At 39.0% G+C, this 27,228-nt stretch overlaps 4 protein-coding genes across 4 annotated transcripts; 1 reads left to right on the forward strand and 3 right to left on the reverse strand.

Annotated features, from left to right (window-relative positions):
* Positions 1-662: 662 nt before the first annotated feature.
* LOC102196710 (thyrotropin-releasing hormone receptor) lies at positions 663-2,693 on the reverse strand. The gene is made up of 2 exons (XM_005731810.1): positions 1,917-2,693; positions 663-1,052 (listed from the first exon to the last, which is right to left on the reverse strand). Exons 1-2 carry the CDS (start codon positions 2,691-2,693, stop codon positions 663-665), a joined length of 1,167 nt encoding a protein of 388 aa, XP_005731867.1.
* A 2,160-nt stretch (positions 2,694-4,853) lies between these two features.
* On the reverse strand, positions 4,854-8,208 carry ocstamp (osteoclast stimulatory transmembrane protein). Its single transcript, XM_005731575.1, has 3 exons — positions 8,161-8,208; positions 6,413-7,421; positions 4,854-6,329 (listed from the first exon to the last, which is right to left on the reverse strand). Exons 1-3 carry the CDS (start codon positions 8,196-8,198, stop codon positions 5,979-5,981), a joined length of 1,398 nt encoding a protein of 465 aa, XP_005731632.1. The 5' UTR covers positions 8,199-8,208; the 3' UTR covers positions 4,854-5,978.
* Positions 8,209-10,242: 2,034 nt separating this feature from the next.
* Positions 10,243-22,838, reverse strand: slc13a3 (solute carrier family 13 member 3). The gene is made up of 13 exons (XM_005731577.1): positions 22,367-22,838; positions 21,497-21,762; positions 20,969-21,147; positions 20,282-20,351; positions 16,303-16,482; positions 16,077-16,202; positions 15,850-15,942; positions 15,641-15,745; positions 15,432-15,529; positions 14,080-14,192; positions 13,546-13,707; positions 11,951-12,088; positions 10,243-11,872 (listed from the first exon to the last, which is right to left on the reverse strand). Exons 1-13 carry the CDS (start codon positions 22,472-22,474, stop codon positions 11,690-11,692), a joined length of 1,821 nt encoding a protein of 606 aa, XP_005731634.1. The 5' UTR covers positions 22,475-22,838; the 3' UTR covers positions 10,243-11,689.
* LOC102210125 (translation initiation factor IF-2-like) lies at positions 18,046-19,438 on the forward strand. Its single transcript, XM_005731576.1, has 2 exons — positions 18,046-18,412; positions 18,763-19,438. Exon 2 carries the CDS (start codon positions 19,002-19,004, stop codon positions 19,434-19,436), a length of 435 nt encoding a protein of 144 aa, XP_005731633.1. The 5' UTR covers positions 18,046-18,412; positions 18,763-19,001; the 3' UTR covers positions 19,437-19,438.
* Positions 22,839-27,228: the final 4,390 nt, after the last annotated feature.

Genomic DNA, 27,228 nt, shown 5'->3' on the forward strand with positions numbered 1-27,228 from the left:
AAAGCATTTGGAAGAACGAATACATTTTGTTTAGCGCACATTGTAACAAGAGCAGCTGGAGACTTCATAGCTCCACCAAGACTAAAAATTTCCTCCACGTTATGCGTAAAACGAATCACTGAAGGATATGTGAATGCAAAATGTTTTGTGATATTTTCTTGATAACATCAAGACAGTGTCTCCCATTTTTTTCTTAACTCAATTCGATATGTATTTATGAAGATATGATCCAAAGTGCTGCGATAAAGAATCCTTCCAAAAAGTCCTGGATCTTGAGCATTTCCAAAAGTTAATAACTTCTAATTTGGGCCTTGCCCCCCTCTGGTAAAATGCAAATCCATTTATAACATTTTGAGTAATCATGCAATCAAACAAACTGAATCAATCACATAACCTCCTTTGGCGAGGTAACTGAGATCATGAACGCATGGACTAACAGACTCTACTGATATTTACAACATAGGTGTTACAATACTGTTTCACAAAGTACCACAACTATTAAACCACACGTAAAATGATTTCACAGTAGTTGTTTTTTAACAGGTGCAAATAACAGAAAACCTAAATATTGTCATAATTAATTTATCATGCACCCACAGCCAGTAACAATGGACCGATAAAACACGCACAATCACTGAAACGCTTCATTTCTTCAGGAAAATTCACGAAGAAATGCTGAGAGCTTCATCATCTGTCATGTTGGACCTGTGGGTGATGTGATAACTGACTTCTTCTTGCTCTGTGACCGGTTCATTGCACTCATGGGTCGAATTCTTCATCACACTGTAATACATCGGCACATTGTACTCGGCCTCCCTGTGGCCCCAGTGGCACTTGCAGAGCTTTTTAAAAGCAACACGAAACTTCTGCGACATGAGGTTATAAATGATGGGGTTGATGGCACTGTTGGTGTAGATGCACATCCGGCAGAAGAGCAGGAACCAGGTGTTGTGGTACGGCGGGTCAATGAAGGAGTTGACCACTACTAGCGTTCGGTAAGGCATCCAGAGCAGAGCGAACAGGATGACCACAACAGCCAGCATCTTTGTTATCTATTGAGACAGCAGAGGAAGGAAATAAGGAATAACAATGAGGAAGAATACAATTATGTGAATTATCTCAGCAGACATACTGCATGCCGTGACTCAGAGTTTACTGTCAAGTGAGTGTTGTAGAGGATGCCCAATATGAATCCATGACGCACATAAATAGCTCTAAGGCTGTACATAAGTACAGGATAGGTCAGTTTGCAAACATGCTTGCAGTGAGAATAAAAGACCCTGTCAACCACAGTGAGAAAGTCTGCTATCACAGAGAGCCAAATGATAAATAATACGTTGATATGAAGATCATAGCACTCAGTTTAAGTCCTTGAAGACATTCATAGTGCTTACTTTTGCTAGTTAGCCCTGAAGACATTTGTTAATTAGTCTCATCAGTGAAAGCTGACGGGAATTGTTGGTACCTTTTGGCTATGAACAAATAATTTGGACAAATGAAAATTTTGATCAATTGTTTCCTTAGGCTAGATGAAAACATAATTGAAGAACAAAACAATTACAGCCCACCTCGAGGGGGATGTGAGTGACCAATCCAAATGTCATGCAAACACTAATAGTTTTCTATTAGTTCACTCAAAACTACAAAGGTCAGGTTAGCGGGGATGGCAGAGACTGGTTTCCTCCTCTGGGAATACTCAGCGTGTTTATGAACTATCTTGTCAGGCTGTTGAGTTATTTAGCTGTGGTATAGTCAAACCCATCCACAAAGCCACTTTAAACCCAAACAAGCACCCTATTAGGACTGAACCTAAATCTGTTTATGGATTTTTATTCAGAACCACTCAGAAAAAACCCTTTTATTACTTTTATTTCCTTTTTGCTCTAAGCTTCTTGTCTTTATAACCTTAGCAGTACCTGTTTTCTTGCAGAGACTGCACCCTTGTTGGCCTTGTTGGTGGTACTGGAGTGCCCCTGGTGAACTGACCCGCCTCCGGCTCGGTCGTTAAGATGCGAAGGCAGAGGGCTCATGAACAAAATTCTGGCAATGAGCCCATACAGCACAGTGGCCACAATGAGAGGGATCACGTAAAACAGAGTGAAATCTAGGAAATAAATTGGCATGTAGAGGCTTCTGGAGACACGGTAGCCACAGGTGACGACCACCCCGTTGGTATAGACGGTCTCATCTGTGTCCACTAAAAAGAACCACATCGTGCAGTAGAGCGAGGTAAAAATCCACACTCCAGCTATGATTCTCTTGGCTCGGGAAACAGTGCATATGAACTGTGCCTTTATGGAGTGACAAATAGCAATGTATCGTTCAATAGTGAACGCTGTGATGGAGCAGGATGACACGTTGATGCCCAGGTACTGAAGATAAGTTATACACAAGCATCCCGTGTAGCCATATATCCAGAAGGCTACAACATCAGAGATATTAGGCAGGCCTGCAGCCAGGAGCACAATGAGGTCTGCGACAGCCAAGCTGACAAGGTAACAGTTAGTCGGGGTCACCATGTGTTTAGTGCGCAGAACAACCAGCACCACCATGATATTCCCAGCAATCCCAACTCCACAAATGAGCATGGTCAAAAATATCGTTATGACTTGTTCTTCAAGAGGGTTCAGAGGCATTTCTGTCAGATTTAGAACCCGACTGACATCCTGAAAGGTGGTTGTGTTGTTCTCCATCTTGCTCAAGTCCAGCTGCCAAAATTCAGTTAATCTTCAGGGGCAAAATGGGAATCCTCAAGGCAAAAATGTGGAGAAACAAAATTATTAGACAGCAGTTTTGCTTGCAGGGTGTTCAATATTACAATTCTTTTCGTAAAAGCCTTTAATTCTTGTCTAGATTTTAAAAAAGTGTAATACTCCCTCTCCCAGCTACAGTTTAAAACCAGTGTACGGATGCGCCTTGATTAAAAGGGGCATATCACAAGAATAATTTAAAATTAGTAAATAAATAAACAAGAAGTCAAATTCAAACAACAGAGACCACCTGAAGGTTTTCTGGTGTGACAGCCTAAATGCAACAAAATATAATAATACATTATAAGATGAACAAACATGAGCATTGACAAATTGCTTTTGTTAAACAATGACCCACACAATAACCTTAGCCAATTAAGTTCAAGCTAGTTTGGGTTAAATGAGGCATTTTGTTAAGGTTACACTTTTTAAATAACAATACTGTGTGAAATGTTTAGTCTAGCGCTGTGTTGATCCATTCACTCACTTTAATCTCCTCCCTATATGGACTCCTGTTGCAATTATTCTGGCACAAGGCTTGAAAACATCACTTTGTCACACTTCATGAAATAACTGTAGCAAGCTCTGTAAATGATAATAGATTTTAAGAAATAGTCCTAACAGCCATCAATGCACACATTAATAGCAGCAACTTGATTTAAAAAGGTGCTACAATTATGCTTCTAAAAAGCTAAACTCCCATCTTCATAAATGCTAAGGTTGTCTTCATTCAGTTCATTATTAAACACTGGTTTTATTCAATGCTTGGATGTGATAAAAAAAAAAATGTAACCCTCAAAATTGAAATGATTGTTCTCCTCTGCATTAAAGGCCATCATGCAGGCTAAATCTATAATTTCCAGCAATGTGACCATTTAAAATCATCTCACAAGGTAATGCTGCAATATACATTTAGGGTGATCAAAAATGTGAGACTTTCCCAGTTCTCCTACAAATGCCAGACGCTTCGGGAAGGAACAAAAATGCACGTTCGGATTTGATTTAGTTCAGGGAAATAAAATAATGAGATGATAAAGGGAAAAAATTGGCAGCTTACCATCATTTGTGAAAGGCAGTACCCAGGTGCAGTATCCCAGGAAATATAAGTGACTGCTTAATCCTCTTTCAGAGTTGCTCCAGTCGCCCACATCTGTCTCACTCGCTCTCTCCCTCTCTCTCCTTTCCCAATATACTCCTCCCTCCATCTCACACCATTATATCCAAACCCACCTCCTACAGTCACCACGTACAAATCAATTTTATCTTACCATCCAAGCCCTGAACATCATGTCAGCTTCTGTGGCTATAACCCTGTAATTACTGAAAGAACAGCGCAGGCACCATGCAATTCAACACACCATCCACTGGAATGATTGAACATGCAATTAAAATAGCACTAATTGCTGTATTAAGTACAGCCTTTGTGGACACCAGATGTAATTTAGTTAACTCTTCTCCTTGTATAATTTACATTAAATTCTCCAGTTTTCTAAAGTGTGTAGAATTAGAATAATTCTTCTCCCCAGAGGGACAAACAGACACAGACATCCTAAGATTAAGAGTCTTGCTATTCCCATGATGCACATTTGGGAACGCTTTTACAGCTTCTGGCATTATACATGTGAGGGTAGAGCTGATACTGTTAAATAGTTGCGCTCCCCATAGCAGAAAAAATGATAACACTGGTCATCCACAAAATAAGAAGTGATTGAAAACAGATTAAAAAGCTTTTTGACCCTCTGTCTTTGGACAAGGCTGTCACTGAGAATACTAATGCACGCAGATTCTTGGATTTTCAGTCTGCAGACTGCGTGTAATGAATATGTAACAGTGTCAAAGAAGAAAAAAACTTACAGAACAGGTAATTTTCTGATTGAACTGCTTCATGTTATGAAAGCTTAATGAGGATTATAGTTAGTGTGTTTAGAAGGCCACATTATTTGTCAAGTCAAAGGTATCAGTCAGAGTTTATGAAAAATATACATAAAAAGGATGATAAAGTGATTTATTTTATTTTGTTTTATTTATTATAACACAGGAGCAATAACTCATAATATCAGACAAAACATGAATAATTTATTATTATCATCTCTACACTGCTGAGACAATTGTGAAGTGGCCAAAAGTCAGGAGTAAAAATAGACAATGAAGAAGTCTATTAATATTCTGGGATGAGGTCTTAAAATAAACCCTCACAGCCTCATGGGGATTTTAAGCAGGAGCATACTGATATGCAAAAGAGAAAGGAAATAGGGGCACTGTGATTAAAATAAGCTGACGAATCATTGAACATGTGGATGAAACAGATTCATTTAATCTATTAAAGGTATTCGGGTCAGTACAGTGTTCCAAAAACTGTAAGATCCGACCTGTTACTGTTCATTTCCTGACAGGAACTACCACTTCTTATTAGTCTTTGTCCCCAGCTGTCCAAAGCACCATGGTGGCATCTAGTGGGGCTGGATGGTAAAACAACAACAAAAAAAAAAGGCTAACTTGCAGAGAAATAAAAGAAATAAAAGAGAACACGGAAAACATTGCTCTGTGATGATATCATGGGGGGGGGGAAGTTACCAGGCGAGTCTCTGTCCAAAACAAGATGCAGATTCAGCAGAAGTGTTGGCGCATCGCTTTGAACCACAGGGTTTGAAGAGGCGTATGTTGAGTGTTGACTCACTTACAGAGGAAAGGTGTTATAACTGTGACTCATACACAGGATGCACTGTATTCAGTTTACATTTTGCAAAACAGAAACAACAAAGACCACCGAATGAAACAAGAAACATTGTGAGCCCTGTGAGCCAAAAGGTCAGGATTGAGACAGCTCTGTTATTTCTACTCTTGTATGAAGTCGTTGAACAGCCTTAATACGACACAAATACACAGCTCTGTGGGCATGAACCTTTTGTTTGCAAAAAGCCTCAAATAAAAAAAAAAAACAACTAAAGTTGGCTTTGATGGGTGTGAGTAGGGATAGAAAATAAAGAGAGGGGCTGCACCAAAGCCCAGTATAAGATAACTTTTTGAACTGTGAATCAAGCAAAGCTGTTCTATTAGAGTTTGTAATTAAAAGGCTAACAGGACAGATCATACCAATATACAAAATTACACATCCACACGACTTTGGTTACATCACAAAGTGAAAGTACCACTAGATAAGTTGATCCAAATGGTCTAAACATGCAACCCATTGCCATAGCAGTCTATTCATTAGCTGTTACATGTCATTCAAACTTGCACATGAACAGAAATGTGCCCTTTTCTGTGTTTTTTATTTTGCTTCACATGCATTTTCCTCATCAAGTAAGCTATTCTCTTCTCCTCCTGCTTTCTGAAGAAGGATGCAGAGATTTTTCTGCGTATCCGCCTTGCGTAAACCTCGAGGAAAACCAGAAAGTAGCTCATCAGCCAGAGACATCCCAGCAGGAGTGTGACTCCCAGGTTTGGAGCTGAAGTTGTCACATCACAGAGAGATGGCCCAGGGCTGAAATTCCACTTGTAATCCCTGTGGAAGTTTACCAGCTCCCGTTTGATGCAGGATTGTGGGATAATACAAAACGCAGGGGGGAACCACTGAACCTAAAAGGAAAAACAAATTTATAAAAGACTCCAAAAAGCCAAAAAGAAAATAAAAAGATTAAATTGAGCGAGTGCTGTCTTACCTTATAATTGACACTTATAACAGCAGATGTAGGTGGAAAATCCAGCAACCATGGCACAATCATCTGAACTATATAGTACACAACATGATCCAAAACTACTATTAGGGTTATTGCAATGAAATATAAAGTTACCACAATCAGTGATAGGAAACAAGAGGAACATTCCTGACTTATTACTTTACAGTTTTCAAGATTGATTTTATTTTTAGCTGGCCTTTCATTAACTGGCATTTTTTGCAAGAGCTCTTTGGAGATGTACCCATTATCAAAATGAACTGATGTCAGATAAGATTTCAAGTAGCGTGCAGATTCAGCGATCAGCAGTGCAACAAAGACTGCAGCAAGAATCCGGTTTGACAGCAGTTTGTATTCTCTGAGGAGGTTCCTGGCATGTGAGAAGTTGACCTCTATCTTCCCAATTATCTTAGTAAACATGCTTTTGACATCTGACACATCAATATGTGTGTAATGATCCAAAGTCCTTAAGTTGGTAACAATGCTCAAGTCCTCCCACTTTACTTTGATGGCTTCTTCAACAAGGTCTGTCTTGGCTTTGTTCAAAGGTTCAGATGAGTTTAATAAAGTCTTTGCAAAACCCTCAGCAGTGCATTTCAGGATGCGTGCCACTGCTCCCACATTTACTGTGATATTAGGGATGACATTCAGCACCAAAATCATGACAGAGGCCGTGATGAGGAGTTTCCGTCCTTGTTTGGTGCAGACTGTAGGAAGAATCATTGTTAGCACACAGCGCAGGGGATGACACAGGAAGGAGACCAGAAACATGCTCACGCTGTAGATACTGACAGTTTGAACCGACGCTTCGTAATCATATCTCAGACTCTTTGACAGCCAGTGGTGAAGCAAGCCACCAGTAACACAGGCAAGTGTGAAACAGAGAGACAGCAGAGTGAGGATGTCCCTGCCTGCAGGAGAAGGTGCCGAGTAAACTTCCCAGAGGTATGACAGCAGAGACGTTAAGGCCTGTCTGCAAGATCCTGCTCTCTTTCTGAGGAGAAAACAATACAACACTTTATATTTAGAATATTTAAAGATTCAACAGAGAAGTGGCTCTAAGCATTTCTTATTAACACTAAACAGTACAGAAGTATTTGTCCCTTTCTATTTTTTTTTTTTTTTTTTTGCATACTTGTCTCATGTTTCAGATCGTCTAACAAATCTGAATATTGGATAAAAACAACACAAACAAATACAAAATACAGGTTTAAATGATAATTTCATTTATTAAAGGAAAAAAGGCTATTCAAACCTGGCTCTATGTAAAAAAAAAGTAATTTCCCCCTAAATCACAAATTAACTCTTTTGGAAAGCTTAATTCCTCCCACCAGCCCTGAATTGTTAGTCCAGTTGAATCAAGAAATCACTAAAGTAGAACTTGTCTGACAAAGGAAAGTAGGCTAAAACATCTAAAAAAGCAACACGTTATGCTCAATCTATAGAAACTCAAGATCAGAGGAGAAACAACAACATCTATAAGGCTAAAGTATTGAAACATATGCTAAACTAAAACATTATTTTTTCTTCCGTCTGCACGTTACAAAAAACCATGCAACTATTTTCTCCCTATCGTGTTATTTTACAAATAATGCATTTTCAATGCCTGGGTTTGTAAAAGACACAGTGGAAAACAAAAGTTTTTTAATAATAATAATAATAATAATAATAATAATAATAATAACAGTTAATTATAAATAATTTAAATAACAAAAAAATAGATCAACTCCTACCTGACAAGCAAAACAAAATTTTCTGTGATCATCTTCATCCTCTCTAAGAAATTAGGAGCCTGAGAAAATAAACAGGAAGTGTTGGTGGACTGTAAAGGCTAAAAAGGGGAACTTTGCGCAACAGTCACTGTCATGTTGGTTGCCTACAAGTTCCACGTGGGAAAATAAAAAAGATAGTCCCTCTGCATCTAAACCACACATGACACAAAATCATATGGAGAGCATGACACACTCATAAGCCCTATGTGGCAGGTCACACTAACCAAAGTGTGCTTTCAGAATGATTTGATGATGGTGACACTGACAATACAAGTAACAGAGCACTTTGCTTATAACTCCTCTTCTAAACTGAAAATAGTTTAGATGACATAACACTTTTGTGTGTCATCTTTCCTCTGGTTTGCCATTGTTACGTTCCCCACTGAAATTTACTTTCTGTCTTGTGTCAACTGAGCTTGGGTGCTAAGAATTAAGAATATAATTGAGAATAAGCTATATTAGGCAATTATATCTAGCAACAACGTGTTTTTTTTTTAGCTCTTGAATGGAGGCAAGAAATCCTTGAAGGTGGGTTTGTTTTCTCTTTTCTGTCAAATTGAACATCAGAAAACATCAGAATTGCTTCAAGTTTAAACAAATAAAAGCTGACATTCAGTAACCACCTTGTGTTTTACGTTTTCTCCACTGTGTCCTTAGTTACTCGGTTTGGTGGAAGCAATGCCAAAAAAAATCACAAGGTTCCTGGGAGGACCCTAAAACTGCAGACAAGCTAATGTTACATCTTCAATCCGAAAGCCTTGTTTATTTACCTACCAAATGGATTATAATTTTCACACAGGTCTTGAATACGTAGGAAGTTTATTGGCACTGTGTCTTGGGATTGTTAATTTGTTACATAACAGCTTGGACATCCTGGCTTACTTTTGTTACACCAGCTCCAGGAAAGCACACCCTGTTTTAGTTCCCTTTTGGACTCTAATAGGAACTGTGATGTTCACTCTGTTATAGTCAATAAGAGTTTAAACTAGTGTTGAGACCACAAACACGTACAGAAATAATTTAATGAGGTCAAACATTCGAAGGAGATCGAAGCTATTTTTCCTTAGACTTCTGTTGGAACCAAGTGAGTCAGGTGAACATCAGAAAGAATTCAGGTTTAAGGGGCTGTCATATTTAAATGGGCAAAGGGACCTAAAATCCAAAAATCCAAAGAAGAATAACAAATCCATGAGACACCACAATAAAGGACACCTGACGCTATTTATACTGAAAGATACACAGGGGTAATCGGCAGAAAACAATTGAGTAGGCAGGAATAAACTAACACAAATGAATTCAATTCTAATCAATAAACCCAAAGGCAGACAGACACCCTAAAAACAATAAAAGTTTAAAAAGATCATAAGAAGTCAAAACTGAGTCAGGACTCAGGACTATGATGGATACTCGGTGCTGGCATATCTGTTTGTAATGAAAGCTGTACCCATGGCTCCTAAAAGCCTTCCTCAAAGCCTACTTTAACTTATTCAAGTAAGCTAACCTGTCGGCTGTGCACACAGTGTGAGTTGTTAGAGAAGATACACAAAATACTTAATTACTTATTGTGGTAAAAAGGTAGGCCTATTTATTTTGAGTCTTAAATACTAATTGGTTTTTGTTTCAAATTTTATGAATAACAAACACACAAAATAAATAAAAGCATCAAGTCACAGTTATGAATCTGCTTTGGGTCAAAGGTTATTTGCCTGTAACCTTTGTATTTGTTGTACAAATTAGTACATTTGGTTACAGTCTGTTAGCTTTGGATAACTTTTCTGATTTCACATTTAAACACTACAGACCTTTTGCTGTGGCAACGCTTACACTGAATAACCAGCACATTACTGCACAAGTTAACAATTGTTGGGGCATGTGAGAACACCAAGAGAACATTATAAGGAATTTTGTGCTTTGTGCTGTGTGTCTATGTGTGTGTGCAGGGGCCGCAATGTTCCAGCAAGAGTTTAAAAAACTTTCCTGATACAAACAGGGGAACTCACTTAAAACAAAACAAAACTGTGCATAACAAATACATAAACAACATCAAGTTACAAACTGGCTTTATTTATGACAGCACAATATATGAGTGCAGATCACCATGTAACAAAAGTTACACATTCATTAGTCAAGATTCATAATATAATAAAGAAAATGATTTAAAATGTTGTTTATGTGGTATGGCTTTAGCAGTGTGCCATGTGAAACATAAACAAGTAACAATCTTTTAGTGATTTTAACCATAATATATACTTTAAAAAGTGTTATTCACAGTCTCATTCCTTCTTCCAGCAGAGGTCAGCCTGTAGTCATGATACAAACAGCACACTCCGCAGTCTGACTGATTATTTAAAAAATATAAAACACTCTTCAGTGCTCAAAGCATGTGTTTGAGGTTAGATGTTGCTCTAATTCAGTTTTAAGAAAGCAGAGAGTAAAATACTTCAGCAGTTTTTAAACTTAGCAATACATCAACTCTCATCAACTGAGTTCATGTATTGCTTCATTGTCTTTAAAACTTAACATTTTTGTACCAAATCTGTTCACAGCTTAAAATCTAGACCTTTGAGACCCTAAAAAGGCAGTCAAATATATATATGATAACCTTTTCAAAGCATCGTTAACAGCTGGAAAAATGTGTTTTCTGACTGTGACAGTACAGAAACAATTGTAGTGAAGAATTTATACTGTATACACTCATCACAGGCATGAATGTCATGGTAATTTTGAGCTTTTAATGATTTCTTTGAACTAGACTTTTTAAAGGGTGGAATGACTTTTACAGTGTCTTTTATGACTTAAAAAAAAGAATTAGGTGCACAAGGGACTAATAAAGGTTAGCTCATCTTAAGTTTGAATTTACTTTGGATTTGCTCTAAACCACAAGTCAAAAGTATATGTACAGGCTCAAATGTATAGACAGACAGATGTACAATCACCCTCCTCCCCTCCAAATGCCTCCGATGCCCGTCCTTTATGTTGTATGGTGTGTTCATGTGCTCTCGGTGTTGCTGTGTTTTTTCTGTTCTCAAACTGCCTGTAGGAGCTCAGTCTGGGTGGAGTTCTTTTTTCTCCCTGTCTTCCCAATGTGATGTATGTGAAATATATGTACAGTTGGAAGGGTCAATTTTCACGGCATATATTGCTTTAAAGTTGCCACCTAGTCACTTGTGGACATTTCAGGTCTTGGTTGCCTAGGTGACCCACTACTTTATTTATGTCAATCAACAGTATTCTTCACTGTCATTGGTAGATGTCTAATGACCAAAAATCCCAAATATTCCAATGAAACATGTATGCTGTGTAATCATCCCACCCATTAAAATCTCGAATTCAAAGAAATCATTAAAGGCCCTAAATTACAGAGACACACATGCCCACGATGAGTGCATGTAAACCTCTGATCACAACTGTATCTACTTCAGTTTTTCCTCCCTGCTCACTCTTCTGGTACTTCTTCTATAATAACTTCTTGCTAAAATCTGGTGTGTGATCACAACGTGGCATTAAGCGACTGAGCCACAGATAAGTGCGCATTGGTCACAAGAGCAGACTTGTTAAATGGGAGAGCCCATTCAGGGTAAGTATTCAAATTAAACATGGCAATGCCCCACGTATTCATTGCCAGAGTGACTGACAGGATACCCAGGATGTTCATCACAAAGCCAGTTTTCACCTGAGGAACCAGAAATGGAAAACATAAGCTGTAATTTTGTGTAATATTTTCAACGTCAAGAGCCAATGAGGATCTTACCATGTCTTTCACCATAAGGTGTCCAGATGCAAAGGCAATTGAGTTGGGTGGTGTGGACACTGGCAGCATGAAGGCGTATGAACATCCTACTGTGGCAGGTATCATGAAGTACAGAGGGTTCACTGAGACATTAATAGCCTGTGGAGGGAAAAGATGTTTATGACAGGATGTATAAAAAGGCCCATTATGCTTATTCAGAGTGAAAATCCAGAATCTTAAATTTAAAGTACAGTAAGGGGACAAAGGTGAAAAGAACATTCATTATCATTTGGCAAAGGCAGCAAAATACAGAAGCATAAAAGTTTTATATACTTCATTTTGGAGCAATACATTGCAAAAAGAGATAATACAGGAGTTGGGTTTGCATGGCTCTCTGGAGTCCAATTAACATATAATATACAAAATTAATTTAAAAAAATTAAGAAACTAATTAAGAAACGAATATGGGCTGTAAATGCAATAACGGTCAATCAGTCAATTCTTTTATTGTGTGCTTTAGGACCCTAGCCTACAGATTGTTTAAATCCTAAAGCCTTAATCATCACTGACTACATTTCTGAAAAATCATGTTACAGTACTGATATGAACTAACTATGTACAGAATAGTTACTTTTTATTTTTTTTATTAAATGCTAGTGTTAACGTGATCACATGTTCACTCTATATAATTATAGACTGTATATCAAGATGGAGGCAACTTTGCTAGTTACAAAACAATTGTATTGGGATCTGTGTGAAAATGGATGTTTGTCTCCCTCGATCTATAAACTATTTTAACACTTTGTTGATGGGTTTGTGGTCTTAATCACTAGTTTTAAGTCTTATTGTCAGTGCCACCCATTGTTTGTAACTTCCAGTTTCAAAGCAAGATGATGATGGCCAAAATACTCAGCTCAAGGATGGGAATTCAGTAACCAGTTAAATAACAAATAATAACACCACTAATGAAGGTACTGCAGAATGGAAGAAAAATAAAAATATAGGAAATGCCATTCACTTGTTAGCTCCAGAAGATAAACTAAATTATTATTTTAGCGCGTGTACAACTTCAAATACAGTAAAAGCAAAATGTGTGTTGTGCCTGTTTGTGTTTGTAATAACAGCTTAGTATCCTAAAGTTTAAACCTAGCCTATACAATTACATGCTATTAAGTGGTTATTCTTCCTATGTAGCCATTGTCTTGGAGTACTTAAGCTCCAGATAATAATTGTCTAACAACAGTTAATGTCCAACAGTCTACAAACATAAGAACATCTATTGCAAAAGTTTAACAAGACCACTAAACCTCTGAGTGACATAAAGGACAAGGTCGACAGCAAAACGTGTTCACCCTTCACTTTGACTTCTTTATCTTGTAAGACAGTCGTCCAGTTTGTTTCCCTGATGGTCATCTGTGTCAGTTTCATTGCACTGACATGGTGCAATGAGTTTGTACCTCACACAGGTAAACTGATATGTGAAGATATTTTTCTCAGCTAAAATATAACACAGGAATAAAAAAAAATAATCTGATGATATACTTTCACTTTAATTTCGCATACAGTCTAAAACTGTATGCAAAATTGTATATATTTAGATTGAAGACCAGCCTTACCAGTTCAGCAATGACAGGTAAAAATATGATAATGGTGGCAGTGTTACTGGCAAACTCAGTGAAACAAGCCAGGAAAGCAGTGATCAACATCACAGCTGCAGCAGGAGGGACTTGAGCCAAAGGCTGGAGGTGGCCTCCCATCCAGGACGCGAGTCCAGACTCCTGCAGAATGCCACGTGACAGAGGTGAAAGGTTGAAGATCAAATAACAACATAAGAAACCAAAACAGAGAACTTGAATCAAACAAAGCACTGACAACCGAAGGAGAGCAGAGACACGTTTTAATAAACAGACTTAGTAGACTTTAATTTCCTCCATTTCCACTCTAAACTATAGAGGTTTAAAGAAACATTAGTAAGCAAACTGAAAATAACAGCTTCCTTTGGTATTTTGGGGGAAATGGTTCCCAAAATATTTGCTAAAACGTTGGATGACACCATAGGCACCACATAGCAGTTTTAACTTAGCACAGAGACAGGAAACATTGTTCATGTATTATATGTATTACATACATATTATATGTAACATCTTTACCTCACAAGCTTTGGCCATGGCAAAGCCGCCTCCAAGCAGCATAATGATATTCCAAGGAACCGATTCCTGGGCTTTTTTCCAGGAAAGGAGAGGCACATAAGGAGTGTTTAGAGCTGAGGAAAAATGTGAGATAAAACAATTAGAAAATGTTTATCATGTGTAGAAAAATGTAAAGGCTGTTGTGCACTGATACAATGTGAGATTAAAATCCTTAAACTTAACTGTTAACCTTATAATGAGTAGTAAAAGATTCTGCCTCAGTATAACATCTTCATTCCTTACTTTATTTCTATTTTCCTTTTTTAGTTGCTTTGTCTTTATCTTGTAAAAAGTTTGACTTGACCCGGAGAGCTCTGCACAAGAATTCCAGTGTGCATGGACTGTTGGTCCTGTGCTCAAATGGCAAATAAAAATCTTGAATCTTAAAGAGGCGGAGGAAGTATCTCTGGGTTTAGGGTTGTGGTGAAGAACACGTTAACATATGGATGAGTTGAAAATCAAACTACTACCAAACTGCTTAGCAGCAAACCATATAGTCTACCATATAATATATTTGGCATGTTAACATACACATTTTAGTGCTTTCTACCAAATATTCTTTTGTAGTTTTACCATATTTTTGTATTTATTTGCTCTATTTTTAGTTTAATGAGCTAAAAGTCCAACTCTGTTTGACATAGAGTGAACCCACTCTATTCGAATAATGTGACCCTCAGTGACAGATGAACCACATGGCTTGCTTTCTTTTCCAGCATCAAGTTGTTTATTTGACCAGCTGAACATAACATAAGCACTCACTCACTCACACACACACGCTTCTCCATTTTAGTGGATGCTGATTCGCATTTGTATTCACATTTTGGAGTTAACCAAATCAATAAAATGATTTCCATAAGACATTTTTTTTGTCCACCAAGACAAAAAGATTCACCAGAATTTGATTATTAAATGGATGTTTCAGGCATGTAGCTACAACACGAGTAATCCAAAATACAAGTACACAAACACACAAAGAAAAAAACCCAAAGTGTGTCCACATAGCTTTAAGAGATTATTCTAATCACAGAAACAGAGAAACTACAGTCTCACTTTCAGACGGGAACTTTCCTCAGACTCTCTAATCTATATTATTAACATTCCTCAGCTTAATTTCTGTGTTTTGCAAAAGCTGTTCTAGAAACAGAGACACAGAATCTTTGAATTTTCCACAAATATCTGGTCTTAGATATTAACTTTTGACTTATCAAAGTTGTAATATTGTGACAGAAAATCCTATATATGGTAACAAATAGAACTGAAATGAGACAATGATGCCTCATAAATGGCATTTTAGCAGATATGCTATCACTAACCTTGAGGGTCGGACCACCATCTCAGGGAAGGCTTTTGTGAAGGAAAAAAGAACAGTATAGACACAATGATGACACCGGTGACTGCATCTGAAACGTACCTGAAGGACAGCAAGACGAGCACAAAATAGAAATGGACACCTAATAGAGCACAGAACCAGAATACAATGTGTTAGCTTTCATACAAGGTTTTAAAAGTCAGCTTCTCTTACCCTTTTTTAAAAAACACAGACCAGCCGGTCACAAACTTTGGATCCCTTGTGAAGAGGAGAACGGCAAACAGTACAAAAAAGAAAGAGATGGCTCCCTCTGCAAAGCTGAAAGCATGAATGCAGAATAAGAGTAAGTCAAAGACTATGTCCTAGAAAGTTTACATCCAGCATCTATTGCATGAGATTTCAAGACATACACGAGTCCTCACTTTATGGGCCCTAGTTTTCTGTAATCTTCCTTTATCAGTGCCTTGGCTCTGGCTTCTGCCTGGGTTCTCCTGTCTTGTTTTGTGATGCACAATCTGCAAAAAATTGAACACATAATGTAAACATTGGCTCTCATAAAATAAAGACCTTACTCATGGAATGGTCCGGTTTTTGTATCCTGTAATGCTGATGGTGTTATTGAAAAATTTAGCAAGAAAAGATACACAACCTTGTATTCAATCCTCCGTAGAGAAATGCAATCCATAGCCATCCCAAAAACAGGAAGAGGAGCATGAGTGGGAAAGCAAATGCAAACCAAGAGCCAAAATTGATAAGATCACAGTCTGGAAAGTAGCTGTGAAAGACAAAATTATAACTGTTAAACACACTGAAACATATCACTTCTGTGTCTGAATCAGCATTGTTTAAATGCTACACAAAAACAAAAGAGTTACCTTTTCAGCTGTCCAATCAGAATGAGGTTAGGTGCCGTGCCCGTCAGTGTGGCGGTTCCTCCGATACTGGCAGCATAAGGGATACAAATCAAAAACCCCTTCCAGACTTTGAGCTGATACTGCGCCTCTGCTCGGCTCTCCTCAGCTGTCCTCGGGTCCGTCAGTTCTGGTGTATCAGTCCTTTCAGAAGCATTATTTTACATAAAATGTGAATTATTACACAAACTTTAGAGTTTGCACAGCTGGATATTACTCTTTAGTTTGTATGGCAAAATGAATCCGCAAACTTCATATGTGTTAGCTTAGTTTTGTATTTCACAGTCTGTAAAATGTAAAGCTCAGTAATTAAAACATAAATTTAACACAGACAAAGGGAATGATGCCTGCACTATGAAGCAGGATTTGGGGCTTAGAAGGGTTACTTAAGGGTTAACCTTGTTGTGAAAGCCTGATTGAAAGCAGGTCATGTTCACAATCAGAGATCATCATGTACAAAATCACTGCCTCCATTCCTGAAAAATGCACAGGCTTCAGTGCTTCGGTAACAGCATGTTCTAGGACTAGAACATCTAAAGTTCTTTTCTTTCTATGATGAGCCTCAGTCAAGACAGGCCTTTAAAAACAGCTTTATTCCTCCTTTTTACCTGTTTGCTATAAGCAATTTAAAGCAACCGTATTGTTCTGTAAACCTAAACTATAGTACTACAACACTGAAACAGGGCACCTAAGCATAAGGCCAAGAAAATTTATCAATCTGAAATCTGTTTTTGGGTTTTCATCTGTTCATTACGGGTCAGTTAACACTGCCTGGGCTGAAGATGAAAAACGAAGGCAAAAACTCTTAGATGCACATGAAACAGCATCGCCTGCTAATTTAACAGAACATATTTATAGTTACAGTCAGGTCCTCATATTTTAATGACAGAATTATGTTACTTATAAGTCTGTTGACTTGCAAGGTCTGCATTTATATGACACTTTTTCAGTTTTGCATTCCACAGCACCGTCATATTCATGCAACACTTTTTAATACTACACTACTGTACAGAGCTTTTCTAATATTATAGTTTGTCTTTGCAGTTCTGCTGTAAGTAGACCTGTCCACATGTCTTCTGTCTGGCTGTGTATATGCCACTTCTGTCATATAACACCACAAAAACGTGAACATCACACCACTCTCTCATCTAACGTGATATCAGGGTAAATGATGCTAGAGAGGAAAATATATCCTGGGTATTTTAAACTTGCCCTATATTCATAGCACTAGCACCTGGATAGTTTCTTGGATTTTGTTGCCATTAGAACTACATCTACCTCATTTCCAGTCTTCGCAGTAAGCTGTCACAGTCCTGGGTCATTTTGACCCAGCATTTTCAGTTCTTATATTCCTTTGTATTATGGTTTGTATTCTGATCCTTTTGTCATGCTTTGTTTATTAGTATTATTCTATGTTTCAGTTATTCTTTGTGAGCGATTAGTTCTTAGGTTGAGTCTCTCGTTCAGTATAAGTTCAGTTCAGTGTCAAGTCTGTGTCTGTTTCTTGTTTTCCATTTTATTGTGAAAGGTTGATCCTCATCTCAGTGTGTCTAGCTTTGCTCCTCGTGTCTCGTTACCCCAAACCCTCCCAGCTGTGTCTCCCTCCTGTATTCCATTCCCTGATTACTCCCCTGTGTATATAAGCCCTGTGTTTTCCTGTGTTCCCTATCGTGTTGTACCCTCAACTGGCTGTGTGATCTGTTTCTAGTGTTTCTAGTGTTTCGTCTCCTGCTCCAGCTCCAGCTCCAGCTCCAGCTTAGTATTTCTTTTCCAGTGTTTCAGTCCTTGGTTCCTTTGTTCAGACTTTTGTCTTTTGGTGAGTTTAGTTAGTACGAGGTTTTTCCCAGCAATAAAGCTGCGCTTTAAGTTTCACTTTCGTGTCTGAGTTCTGCATTTTGGGTCCACCACTCCTGCTTGCTCGCCTACCACACAGCCAACCATGACAGAACGACGCGACCACAAAATGGACCCAGTGGACTCACCTTTAGGCTGGGAGGAGGAGTTGCTAGAGCAGCTGTTGGATTATTGCCAGGCCGTAATTCATGCTGTGGACACTCCCAAGAGACTGATTCAGGTAGTGTTTTTTGATGATTTCCTGTCAACTACAAGTTTCCCCCCCGAGTTTTCCAGACATCAGTGAGCTGTCTTGAATCATAACAGAACTAAGAGCGAGGCTCTGTTTTGGATTATTTGGCATTGGTGGCCCCGGCAAAGTAGACTCAGCCACCCTCTTAGAAACCCTCGCTGCTTGGTATTCTCAGTCTTTAACCCTGCCGTCAATTCGGTCATCTTTCCAGTCCATAGCTCAGTCACTAGCTCAAGCCCCTGTAGCTCAGCTAGCCGCCCGACCTGCTAAACCTCCATCACAATCATTACTGCTGCCTGCAGCTCAGTAACCAGTGTCATCTGCTCTCTTGCTCTCAGCTCAGTTACCTGCCCAGCAGCCACCTTCTGCTCAGTTAGCTGCTCAGTCGCCACCTTCGGCTCAGTTTCCAGTGTCCCCGTTGCCTGTGGCCCAGTTACCCGCCTGGCCGCCAGTGCAGTCATCTACTCCATCACCTACTCCACTCTCACCACAACCGTTTCAACGGCCACCAGTTCAGACTTCAGTTCAGTCCCCTAGCCTGCTGTACTCTCACCCACCTGGTCAACCATTGGTCTCAATGACCTCTGGTCCTGCATCTACCTCATACGCTGGGGCTTCTGGAGAGCCTGCCCAGCTGTCACCCTCTGCTAAAGGGTCCGAGGGGCCCATTCAGCCTCCTGTCGTCGCTGGAGGGTCCAAGGGATCCGTCCAGCCTGTTGCGCCGCTGCCTGCAGCGCCTTCGTCTCCGGCTTCCACGCCACCGCCTGCAGTGCCATTCTCGTCTGGTCCTGCCTCAGAGCCTTCAGCTTCGCCCGGTCCTGCCTCAGAGCCTTCAGCTTCGACCGGTCCAATGTACGTCCAGCCCCTCAACATCGCCGGCCGCCTTCCAGGCCACTGGCTGGGCGTCGTCGCCATCGTGGGCGGCCTCCGGACCAGCTCTGTCGTCGCCGCTGCCTTCCGCTACCTGTCGCCTCTGTCAGTGCACCCCAGGGTGGCTGTGGCTACAATGTAGCTTGCCATCACCAGTGTGTAAATGTGAATGGGTGGATGACTGGATATGTAAAGCGCTTTGGGGTCCTTAGGGACTAGTAATGCGCTATATAAATACAGGCCATTTACCTTCCGCGGGGCCGTCCCCCTGAGTACCCTTTGTTTGACTTTTGTGCTGTCGGCTTCCTGAACCTTTTGATTAGTGGACTCATGGTAGACCCAGTGGGATTTGTTTTGAGTAATTCCTGTTCTTGGGCTCCTTGTGATTTGTTTCTCTCTTGTTTTCTCGCTCTTGTTTCGTTTTTTTTGTTTAGGGCTGTCAGAAGCCAGACCCTTTGGGGGGGGTACTGTCACAGTCCTGGGTCATTTTGACCCAGCATTTTCAGTTCTTATATTCCTTTGTATTATGGTTTGTATTCTGATCCTTTTGTCATGCTTTGTTTATTAGTATTATTCTAAGTTTCAGTTATTCTTTGAGCGATTAGTTCTTAGGTTGTCTCTCATTCAGTGTCAAGTCTGTCTGTTTCTTTCTGTTTTATGGAGTCTCCTGCTCCAGTTTAGTATTTCTTTTCCAGTGTTTCAGTCCTCAGTTCCTCTGTTCAGACTTTTGTTTGTCTTTTGGTGAGCTTAGTTAGTACGAGGTTTTTCAATTTTCAGCAATAAAGCTGTGCTTTAAGTTTCACTTCAGTGTCTGAGTTCTGCATTTTGGGTCCACCACTCCTGCTTGCTTGCCTGCCACACAGCCAACCATGACATAAGCTAAGCAAAGCTCAACATCTATTGTTTGTGCAATGATTTAGCAAAGACATCAGAGGAGTGAAATGTCTTTAAAATAAAAATATAAAACAAAACACAAATGCTTCTTACCCTTCTGTTGCCATTATTTGTTTTTCTGTTGGCACTGAGGGCAGTGAATGCAGCTTTACACTAGACTGACCTGCAAGAAAATAAATCAAATAGATTTTGACAGGGTTCAGGGTTACACATGAAACTAACTTACTCAATCTTCAAAGTGTCCAAACATGAGTTAAATTGTGAGTTTCAGCTCTTTTACAGTGGTGTACTTTTGTTTTATTTAATAGCTGACTTTGAGTCAACAAAGCCCCCTTAATCCATTACTACTTCAGGATTGACTAACTTGTTGTCAGACAGTGCATTGGAAACGCTGCACAAAGTTCACATATTAGATTATATATTAAAGGCTCTTGGGAACAAGGTTAAAACAATGCAACAATCATCTTTCAAGAATGAAACATTTTGTGAAGAGACACAGTTGGATGATAAACGTTCAACCTGTCTTCACTGTTAATTTGAAGATGAAGTGTTTAATGTTCATTCGCCCCTGTCACAGCAATGCCCTTTGCTGCTTGAATGACTATGAAGACAATAAGACTGAATTAAACAATGTTTTGGTTCAGCCAAAAAAAGATTTAAAATTGGCCAAACGTTTTCTCTCACTCAAAGGATAATCACTTTCATTCAGTATATTAAGATGTCAATTTCAGAGAAAACCTTGATTTGTCATCAGTATAAGTTTGAAAACTGACAGCGTACCATTTATTATGGCACTCTCGTGATCCTCGACAGACTTGCACTTTTGTTTTAGGGTTTCCAGATCACCAAACAGGCTCTCCAGGATGGCATTTGCGATAGGGAGCATCATGGCTGTTGTGGCGGTGTTACTGAGCCACATGGACAGGAAGGATGAGGTCAGCATCATTCCCAGAATGAGCCTGGAAAAACAATTCAGTCCACAATCTTAAACTCGGTAAACAACCCTAAGTATGAAAATAAAAATAAAAATAATTAAATGTAGTTCTGTGCAAAAGATTCAGACATTTATGTTTTATTATTATATCCCTCCCTGTTGCAGAATTTTCTGAATTAACTAGCTACCATATTTTGTGACAATGTTATTTAAACAGACGTGAAAAGGACATGTAGGGTGACTTAGGTATTTCTGGACAGCACAGAGGTTCACAACACAGGGAAATAAAATAAGTTCCAGGTATTACTTAAAATGGGATAAATACAGAATCCTCATCAGCTTTAAACTGCCTTCTGATAAAGTTATTTTCTCACCAGGCTGGTTTTACTCCAACAATACTGAGGACCTTTAGGGCTATTCTGCGATGCAGGCCCCACTCCTCAATCGATGATGCCAACACAAGGCCGCTGAGGAAGAGAAAATTGGTCTCGATGAAGTACTGAGGGCAGATTTTTTTGGCTGGAAGAATTCCCAGTGTTGGGAAGAGGCAGACTGGAAGCATGGCTGTGACAGCAAGAGGGAGAGCCTCCGTGCACCAAAACATAGCCATGAGCACCACCACGTAAAGACATTTTCCCTCCTAAAAAGATCAGTAACATGTCAATAATATTTGTGCAATAATACAAAGAAACAGCTAAAAAACAAAGCAAAGACTTAACAAGAAAAAAGAAAGCAGATTACACGTTATGTTTTCAGTAACTTGTGTATCCTTCACATTATATGTGTTTCAGAGAGACAACATTAATTTTTACATCGTTAACATGAAAGCATTATCATTAATAATCACTTTTTACTTTTAGGTTTGCATTATTGACTCTTTGGCTGAATCAGATGATTCACGGAGTATGCACAGTGAAAATACTCCCAGCAAAAGTTTTATTGTGCTTAACCAAGAGTAAAAAGCATTGAGGTTGTAGTGACAGTAGAAGATGAGTATTTTTAGCATTATTGACTAAATTTATTACTTAAAAAATCTCAGTTTATATAAGCATGTCTGTAAGTTTCTGATTAATCAAAACAAGTATAAAGATGGACCAAACCCTTTGCGAACTAGTCTGATTTTAAACATAAATCTCCTGCTTGCACCTGTGTTATGCATTTATAGTAGGACAACCGTGCTTTCTGTGTGTAAGTTTTTTGGAAAACAGTGGATGCATAACTGTGGCGCAAAGAAATTCACTCACCTTCTCCGGTAGAGTAAAAAGTAAAGGCAGAAACACGAGCGGAGTGAGCACAAGGATTAGCTGTTTGTGGACGCACCACAGCTTCTTGGACAGTACAGATATTCTCATCCCTGACTTGAAGTTGTGCTCAGTTTAGGAAACGTCCAGACTGGCTGAGAGCAACCTGTGAGGCAGCACTTTGGAGCCCGTGGCTGAGCACAGAGAAGATTAACGACACGCTTTGCTACAGGTTAACTCCTCCTGTGATGGTGTGTTAAATGGGATAGTCGACTTACTGCCAAATTTCCCAACTGAATGGACTCTTGCATGACAGGAGTGAGGTATCTTCAGGGGCAGCGATGGAAATGTCACCGCTCATACGTTCATTTTAAAAAGTACACTGGAAACTGCCGGACTGCAAAAATAACCGCAGTAAAGTGAGCCGTCATTTGTGAGCCGCGGTCAAGCCAGCCGCTTCTTCTCCGCCGCCTAAATTTCCTTGCGATTTTACACAAGTCTTTGCGGTAGCGCCTTTTCGCTTTATATCCCGATTGAAAGCCTAGACCCGCGCACCCGTGCACGCGCGCGAACAGTCGCACGCGCGCACATAAATTACAATGGAGATTTATGTCTGTTTATGGTTTTGTCTGTGTCAAGCTCGTGTGTCTTAGTCTGTGTTTTAGTTTGGTGGCCTCTTGTCTCTTTCTTGTGTTGAGTCTTACTTCCACTGTCCTCTTATTCCCAATGTATCCCTGCTGTGTTACACAGCTGTCTCCAATTCCCCTAATCGCCATCCTATTTATACATTTTGCCAATCTCCCGGTCTGAAGTACATTATTCTATTCAATTCTATTCTATTTATACAGCACAACAACAGTCACCTAAAGACACTTTATGTAGCTGGGTAAAAACACAACAATAATACGAAGAAAACCCCAACAATTTAAGTACCCCATATGAGCTAACGTTTAGTGTGAGTGGGAAGGAAAAACTCCATTTGAAGAGGTAGAAACATCTGGCAGAAACAGGCTCAAGGAGAGACAGCCATAGGTGGTGTATAAACACAGAACGAGCAAAGAAGGAAAAAATTCATACATGATGGGAAGCCCGCAAGAGCCTAGGCTTATTGCAGCACAAATAAGGGAAGATTCAGGGTCACCTGATCCACTATAACTGTATTATTTGTCAAAACTGAGGGTTTTAATGCTAATCTCAAAAGCAGAGACGGGTGTTTGTCTTCTGAATTAATATAGAATAGAATAGAATTCAACTTTATTGTCATTGCATATGTCACAGGTACAAGGCAACAAAATGCAGTTTGCATCCATCAAGAAGTGCTTTAGCCATGATATAGATATATTACAATATATATTAGCAATAGTATAGGTATGTAAGTATATTACAGAAATGGGTCTATTATGGTATGTTACAGTGTACACGGTATGAAGTATGTTATGAATATGTACAGGCTGTAGTGAGTACAAGCTATGTACAGGCTATGAACAGGATATAAATATGAAAAACTATACAGAATATGAAAAAAAACTATACAGAAATATGAGATATACAGCTATACAGAAATGTGAACTATGCAGGTTATAAACAGTTGTAGAATTAAAAATTATCGTATTGTACAGAATGATGTAAGCTGCATCCACAGAAGAGAGGCCTGAGAGATGAAGACTCTGATTCCTGTTCAACCTTAAAATTCTATAGGAACCACAAGTAGGGCGGGGATAGTTGTAACATTTTTGACATTTCTGTCTGTAAATTGGAGCTCTTTTAAGGTAGTGGATTCAAAATGTAATGCAAAGTATTTGCATGTCTCTGCTATAAAATAGTGTGGCTATTTTCTCTGCAGCACAATTACCCATTGCATGGTATGGCCTCAATCACAAAGAGTGAAATGTTACAATTAACCCCATAGTCTGGGTTAGTTGTAACATATCCTGGGGTAAAATGTAACACAATGAAATAAAGGTACTAACAAAATATTAACATGTAATCTTTGTTTATTCAACACATGAATGCACTTACATCCATTTATGTAGCTATTTGTGTGTGTGACAGAATGCAGAAATCTAGTTTTTGAACATATTCCAACCCCCCCAAAAAAGACAAATTATGGAATTTTCTGCAACTGAATATTTCATTAGTTTTGGTTGGTCTTCCTTGAGTTTGGCCTCATTGGCTCAGTGGGCATTATAACCTACAACTCTTGCACCAATTTTGAACATAACAATGAAGCTGAAAAAATGTAGTTGTTCACCAGCATCGCAATTCCATTACTTTTTATCATGGCTTACCTTGATGTGGTTTGCAAAGTGCTTCAGAAAGATGAGGAAATCTTTTTCTTGCACCCATCCTGATTTATTTCCACTACCAGTACTTCCTACTGGTCCATCTCTGACACAGTGGTCTGCATAATGTATGTGTGGGAACACAAACAGTGGGGGAATTGTGTTGCCAATGGCATTAACCGCATATACAAATGCGACCAGTGAACCTCTCTCTGCTGATGTCGTTGCCCCAACTTGTTTAATATAAGTTAAAGTAATAGTGTGGTAAGTTGTAACATCTGCATTATTGTCACAACTAACCCAGACTGTTGCTGTTACAACTGACCCAGACTCCTATAGCCATGAACTAGCTAACATTACAGCCAACGGCTAAAACATTAGCACTAAAGACCTACCCAGAATATATCCCCATAGACATACAAATAACATAATTTAAGTTTGATGAGTTTAACTGCAAAGCAGATAATGCTATTACAAATTGAAATAAAGTAGAAAAACTTACTTTTTGGCATACAAATTACTTTTTTTCGTGTTAAATTGTCTGTGTTTGACGAAATGTGCTGATTTTTCACATGTGATAGCAGAACTGAATTGGGCATGTACAGGATGAGTCACATCATTTGAAACTTAGCCCTGATTGGAGAAATTGGAAGTGTCACAACTGACCCACGTTACAACTATCCCCGGTCTCCCCTACACCTAATATTCCAAAATTAAAATCTGGATTTCAAAGCGAGTCAGTGAAGACAAGCAAATATGCTGTATCTTTATAGTCCCTGTTATGACTCTCTCAGCAGCACTTTTGATCCATCAATATTAAACAATTATTGATGCAGCGGATTGAGATGAAACCTGGCCAAGAGGTACAGTAGTTGTCCCAGAGAAGGAATGTGTTGAAAGTTGGACCTCAACTACTCAGGATGATTTTTAATGAATTTTTGAAAATTGACATAATTCTATTGTATTGGCTGTATTGCATTGAATATAAGTTTCTTGTAATTTCTGAGTAATATTACAGTAAATCTGGCTGAAACTTGGCACAGAGGTAAAGTAGATGTCCCAGAGAAGGAATGTGTTGAAAGTTGGACCTCAACTACTAAGGATGATTTTTAATGAATTTTTGAAAATTGACATAATTCTATTGTATTGACTGTATTGAATTGAATACAAGTTTCTTGTCATTTCTGAGTAATATTACAGTAGATCTGGATGAAACTTGGTAAAGAGGTACAGTAGTTGTCCCAGAAGAGAAATGTGTTGAAAGTTGGACCTCAACTATTCAGGATGATTTTTAATGAATTTATGAAATAGACATAATTGTAGTGTATTAACTGTATTGCATTGAATACAAGTTTCCTGCAATTTCTGAGTAATATTACAGTAGATCTGGGTAAAACCTGGCCCAGAGGTAAAGTAGGTGTTCCAGAAGAGGATTGTGTTGAAAGCTTGGCATCAACTGTTAAGAATGATTTTTAATGAATTTTTGAATATGCAACCAGACTGTCACGATGGCTGTATTGGGCTGTTCCATTGTAATTTGTGTGCGCGCGTGCGACTGTTCGCGCGCGTGCACGTGCGCGCGGATCTAGGCTTTCAATCAGGATATAAAGCGAAAAGGCGCTACCGTAAAGACTTGTGTAAAAGCGCAAGGAAATTTATGCGGCGGATAAGAGGCGGCTGGCTTGACCGCGGCTCACAAATGACGGCTCACTTTACCGCAGTCAAAAAACAACTGAATGCCTACAACAGACCACATTTTTTGTTTCACACAGCATTTGGCATTTTTCTATTATTATTTTATCCCTGTAATACAAAAGTGAAATCTGAATAAACTGTGCAGTTGACATGGTCGATCACTACTGGCCTGATTTTGCGTTTTTGAAAAATAAAATGGGCGCTGTTCAGAAATAGCTCAAGTGCAACAAGGAGACCAAAGGTGAATTTGGACCCAAATGCAGGAGGAAATTCAAAACCGACCTTAAATAAAGTTGTTAAAGCAGTGCAAATAAATACAAAGTCCACAACACTAACAGAAAGGTGACCTAAAATAAAACAAAACTCAGAATAAACAAGGAACAAGAGGGAGGGCTAACAGATGCCCAACGACTGAGGGCAAGGCTATTTATACTGTTTCACACATTACCTGTCAAGATTTGTTTTTTTAAGTTAAGTAGGTACGTCAAAAACAGTGAAACCAGAGCGACAGGAAGAAAAGTATAGAAGCAAGAAAGGCACGAGACTACCAAATAGTGACGTGTAGGTCGTGAACGACATGGCTCAGCCGTGGTTTTTTTTTTCTTTCTCTCACCCTCTCTTGCACTTTTTCCCACTTCACTCCGCACGCGAGCCTTGTGCTTTGCGCTGGGAAGAGGGGGGAGGGGTGGTAGTTACTCGCAGTAGCACAGGAACAGAGCAGGAGGGAGAGAGAGAGAAAGAGAGCCAGGGACAACAACATCACATTAGAAAGGTATAGTAATCATCCACAACTATTTTCAGTTGCAGATGATAAAGGATTCAGAAAGTTTATTCATGACAGAGAATGTGCGTCTTCTTTTTGTTTTCATATTTTAATTTATATTTAAT

Source organism: Pundamilia nyererei, unplaced genomic scaffold, assembly GCF_000239375.1.
Source record: "Pundamilia nyererei isolate P.nyererei 1_Seehausen unplaced genomic scaffold, PunNye1.0 scaffold00044, whole genome shotgun sequence".
NCBI lineage: Eukaryota > Metazoa > Chordata > Actinopteri > Cichliformes > Cichlidae > Pundamilia > Pundamilia nyererei.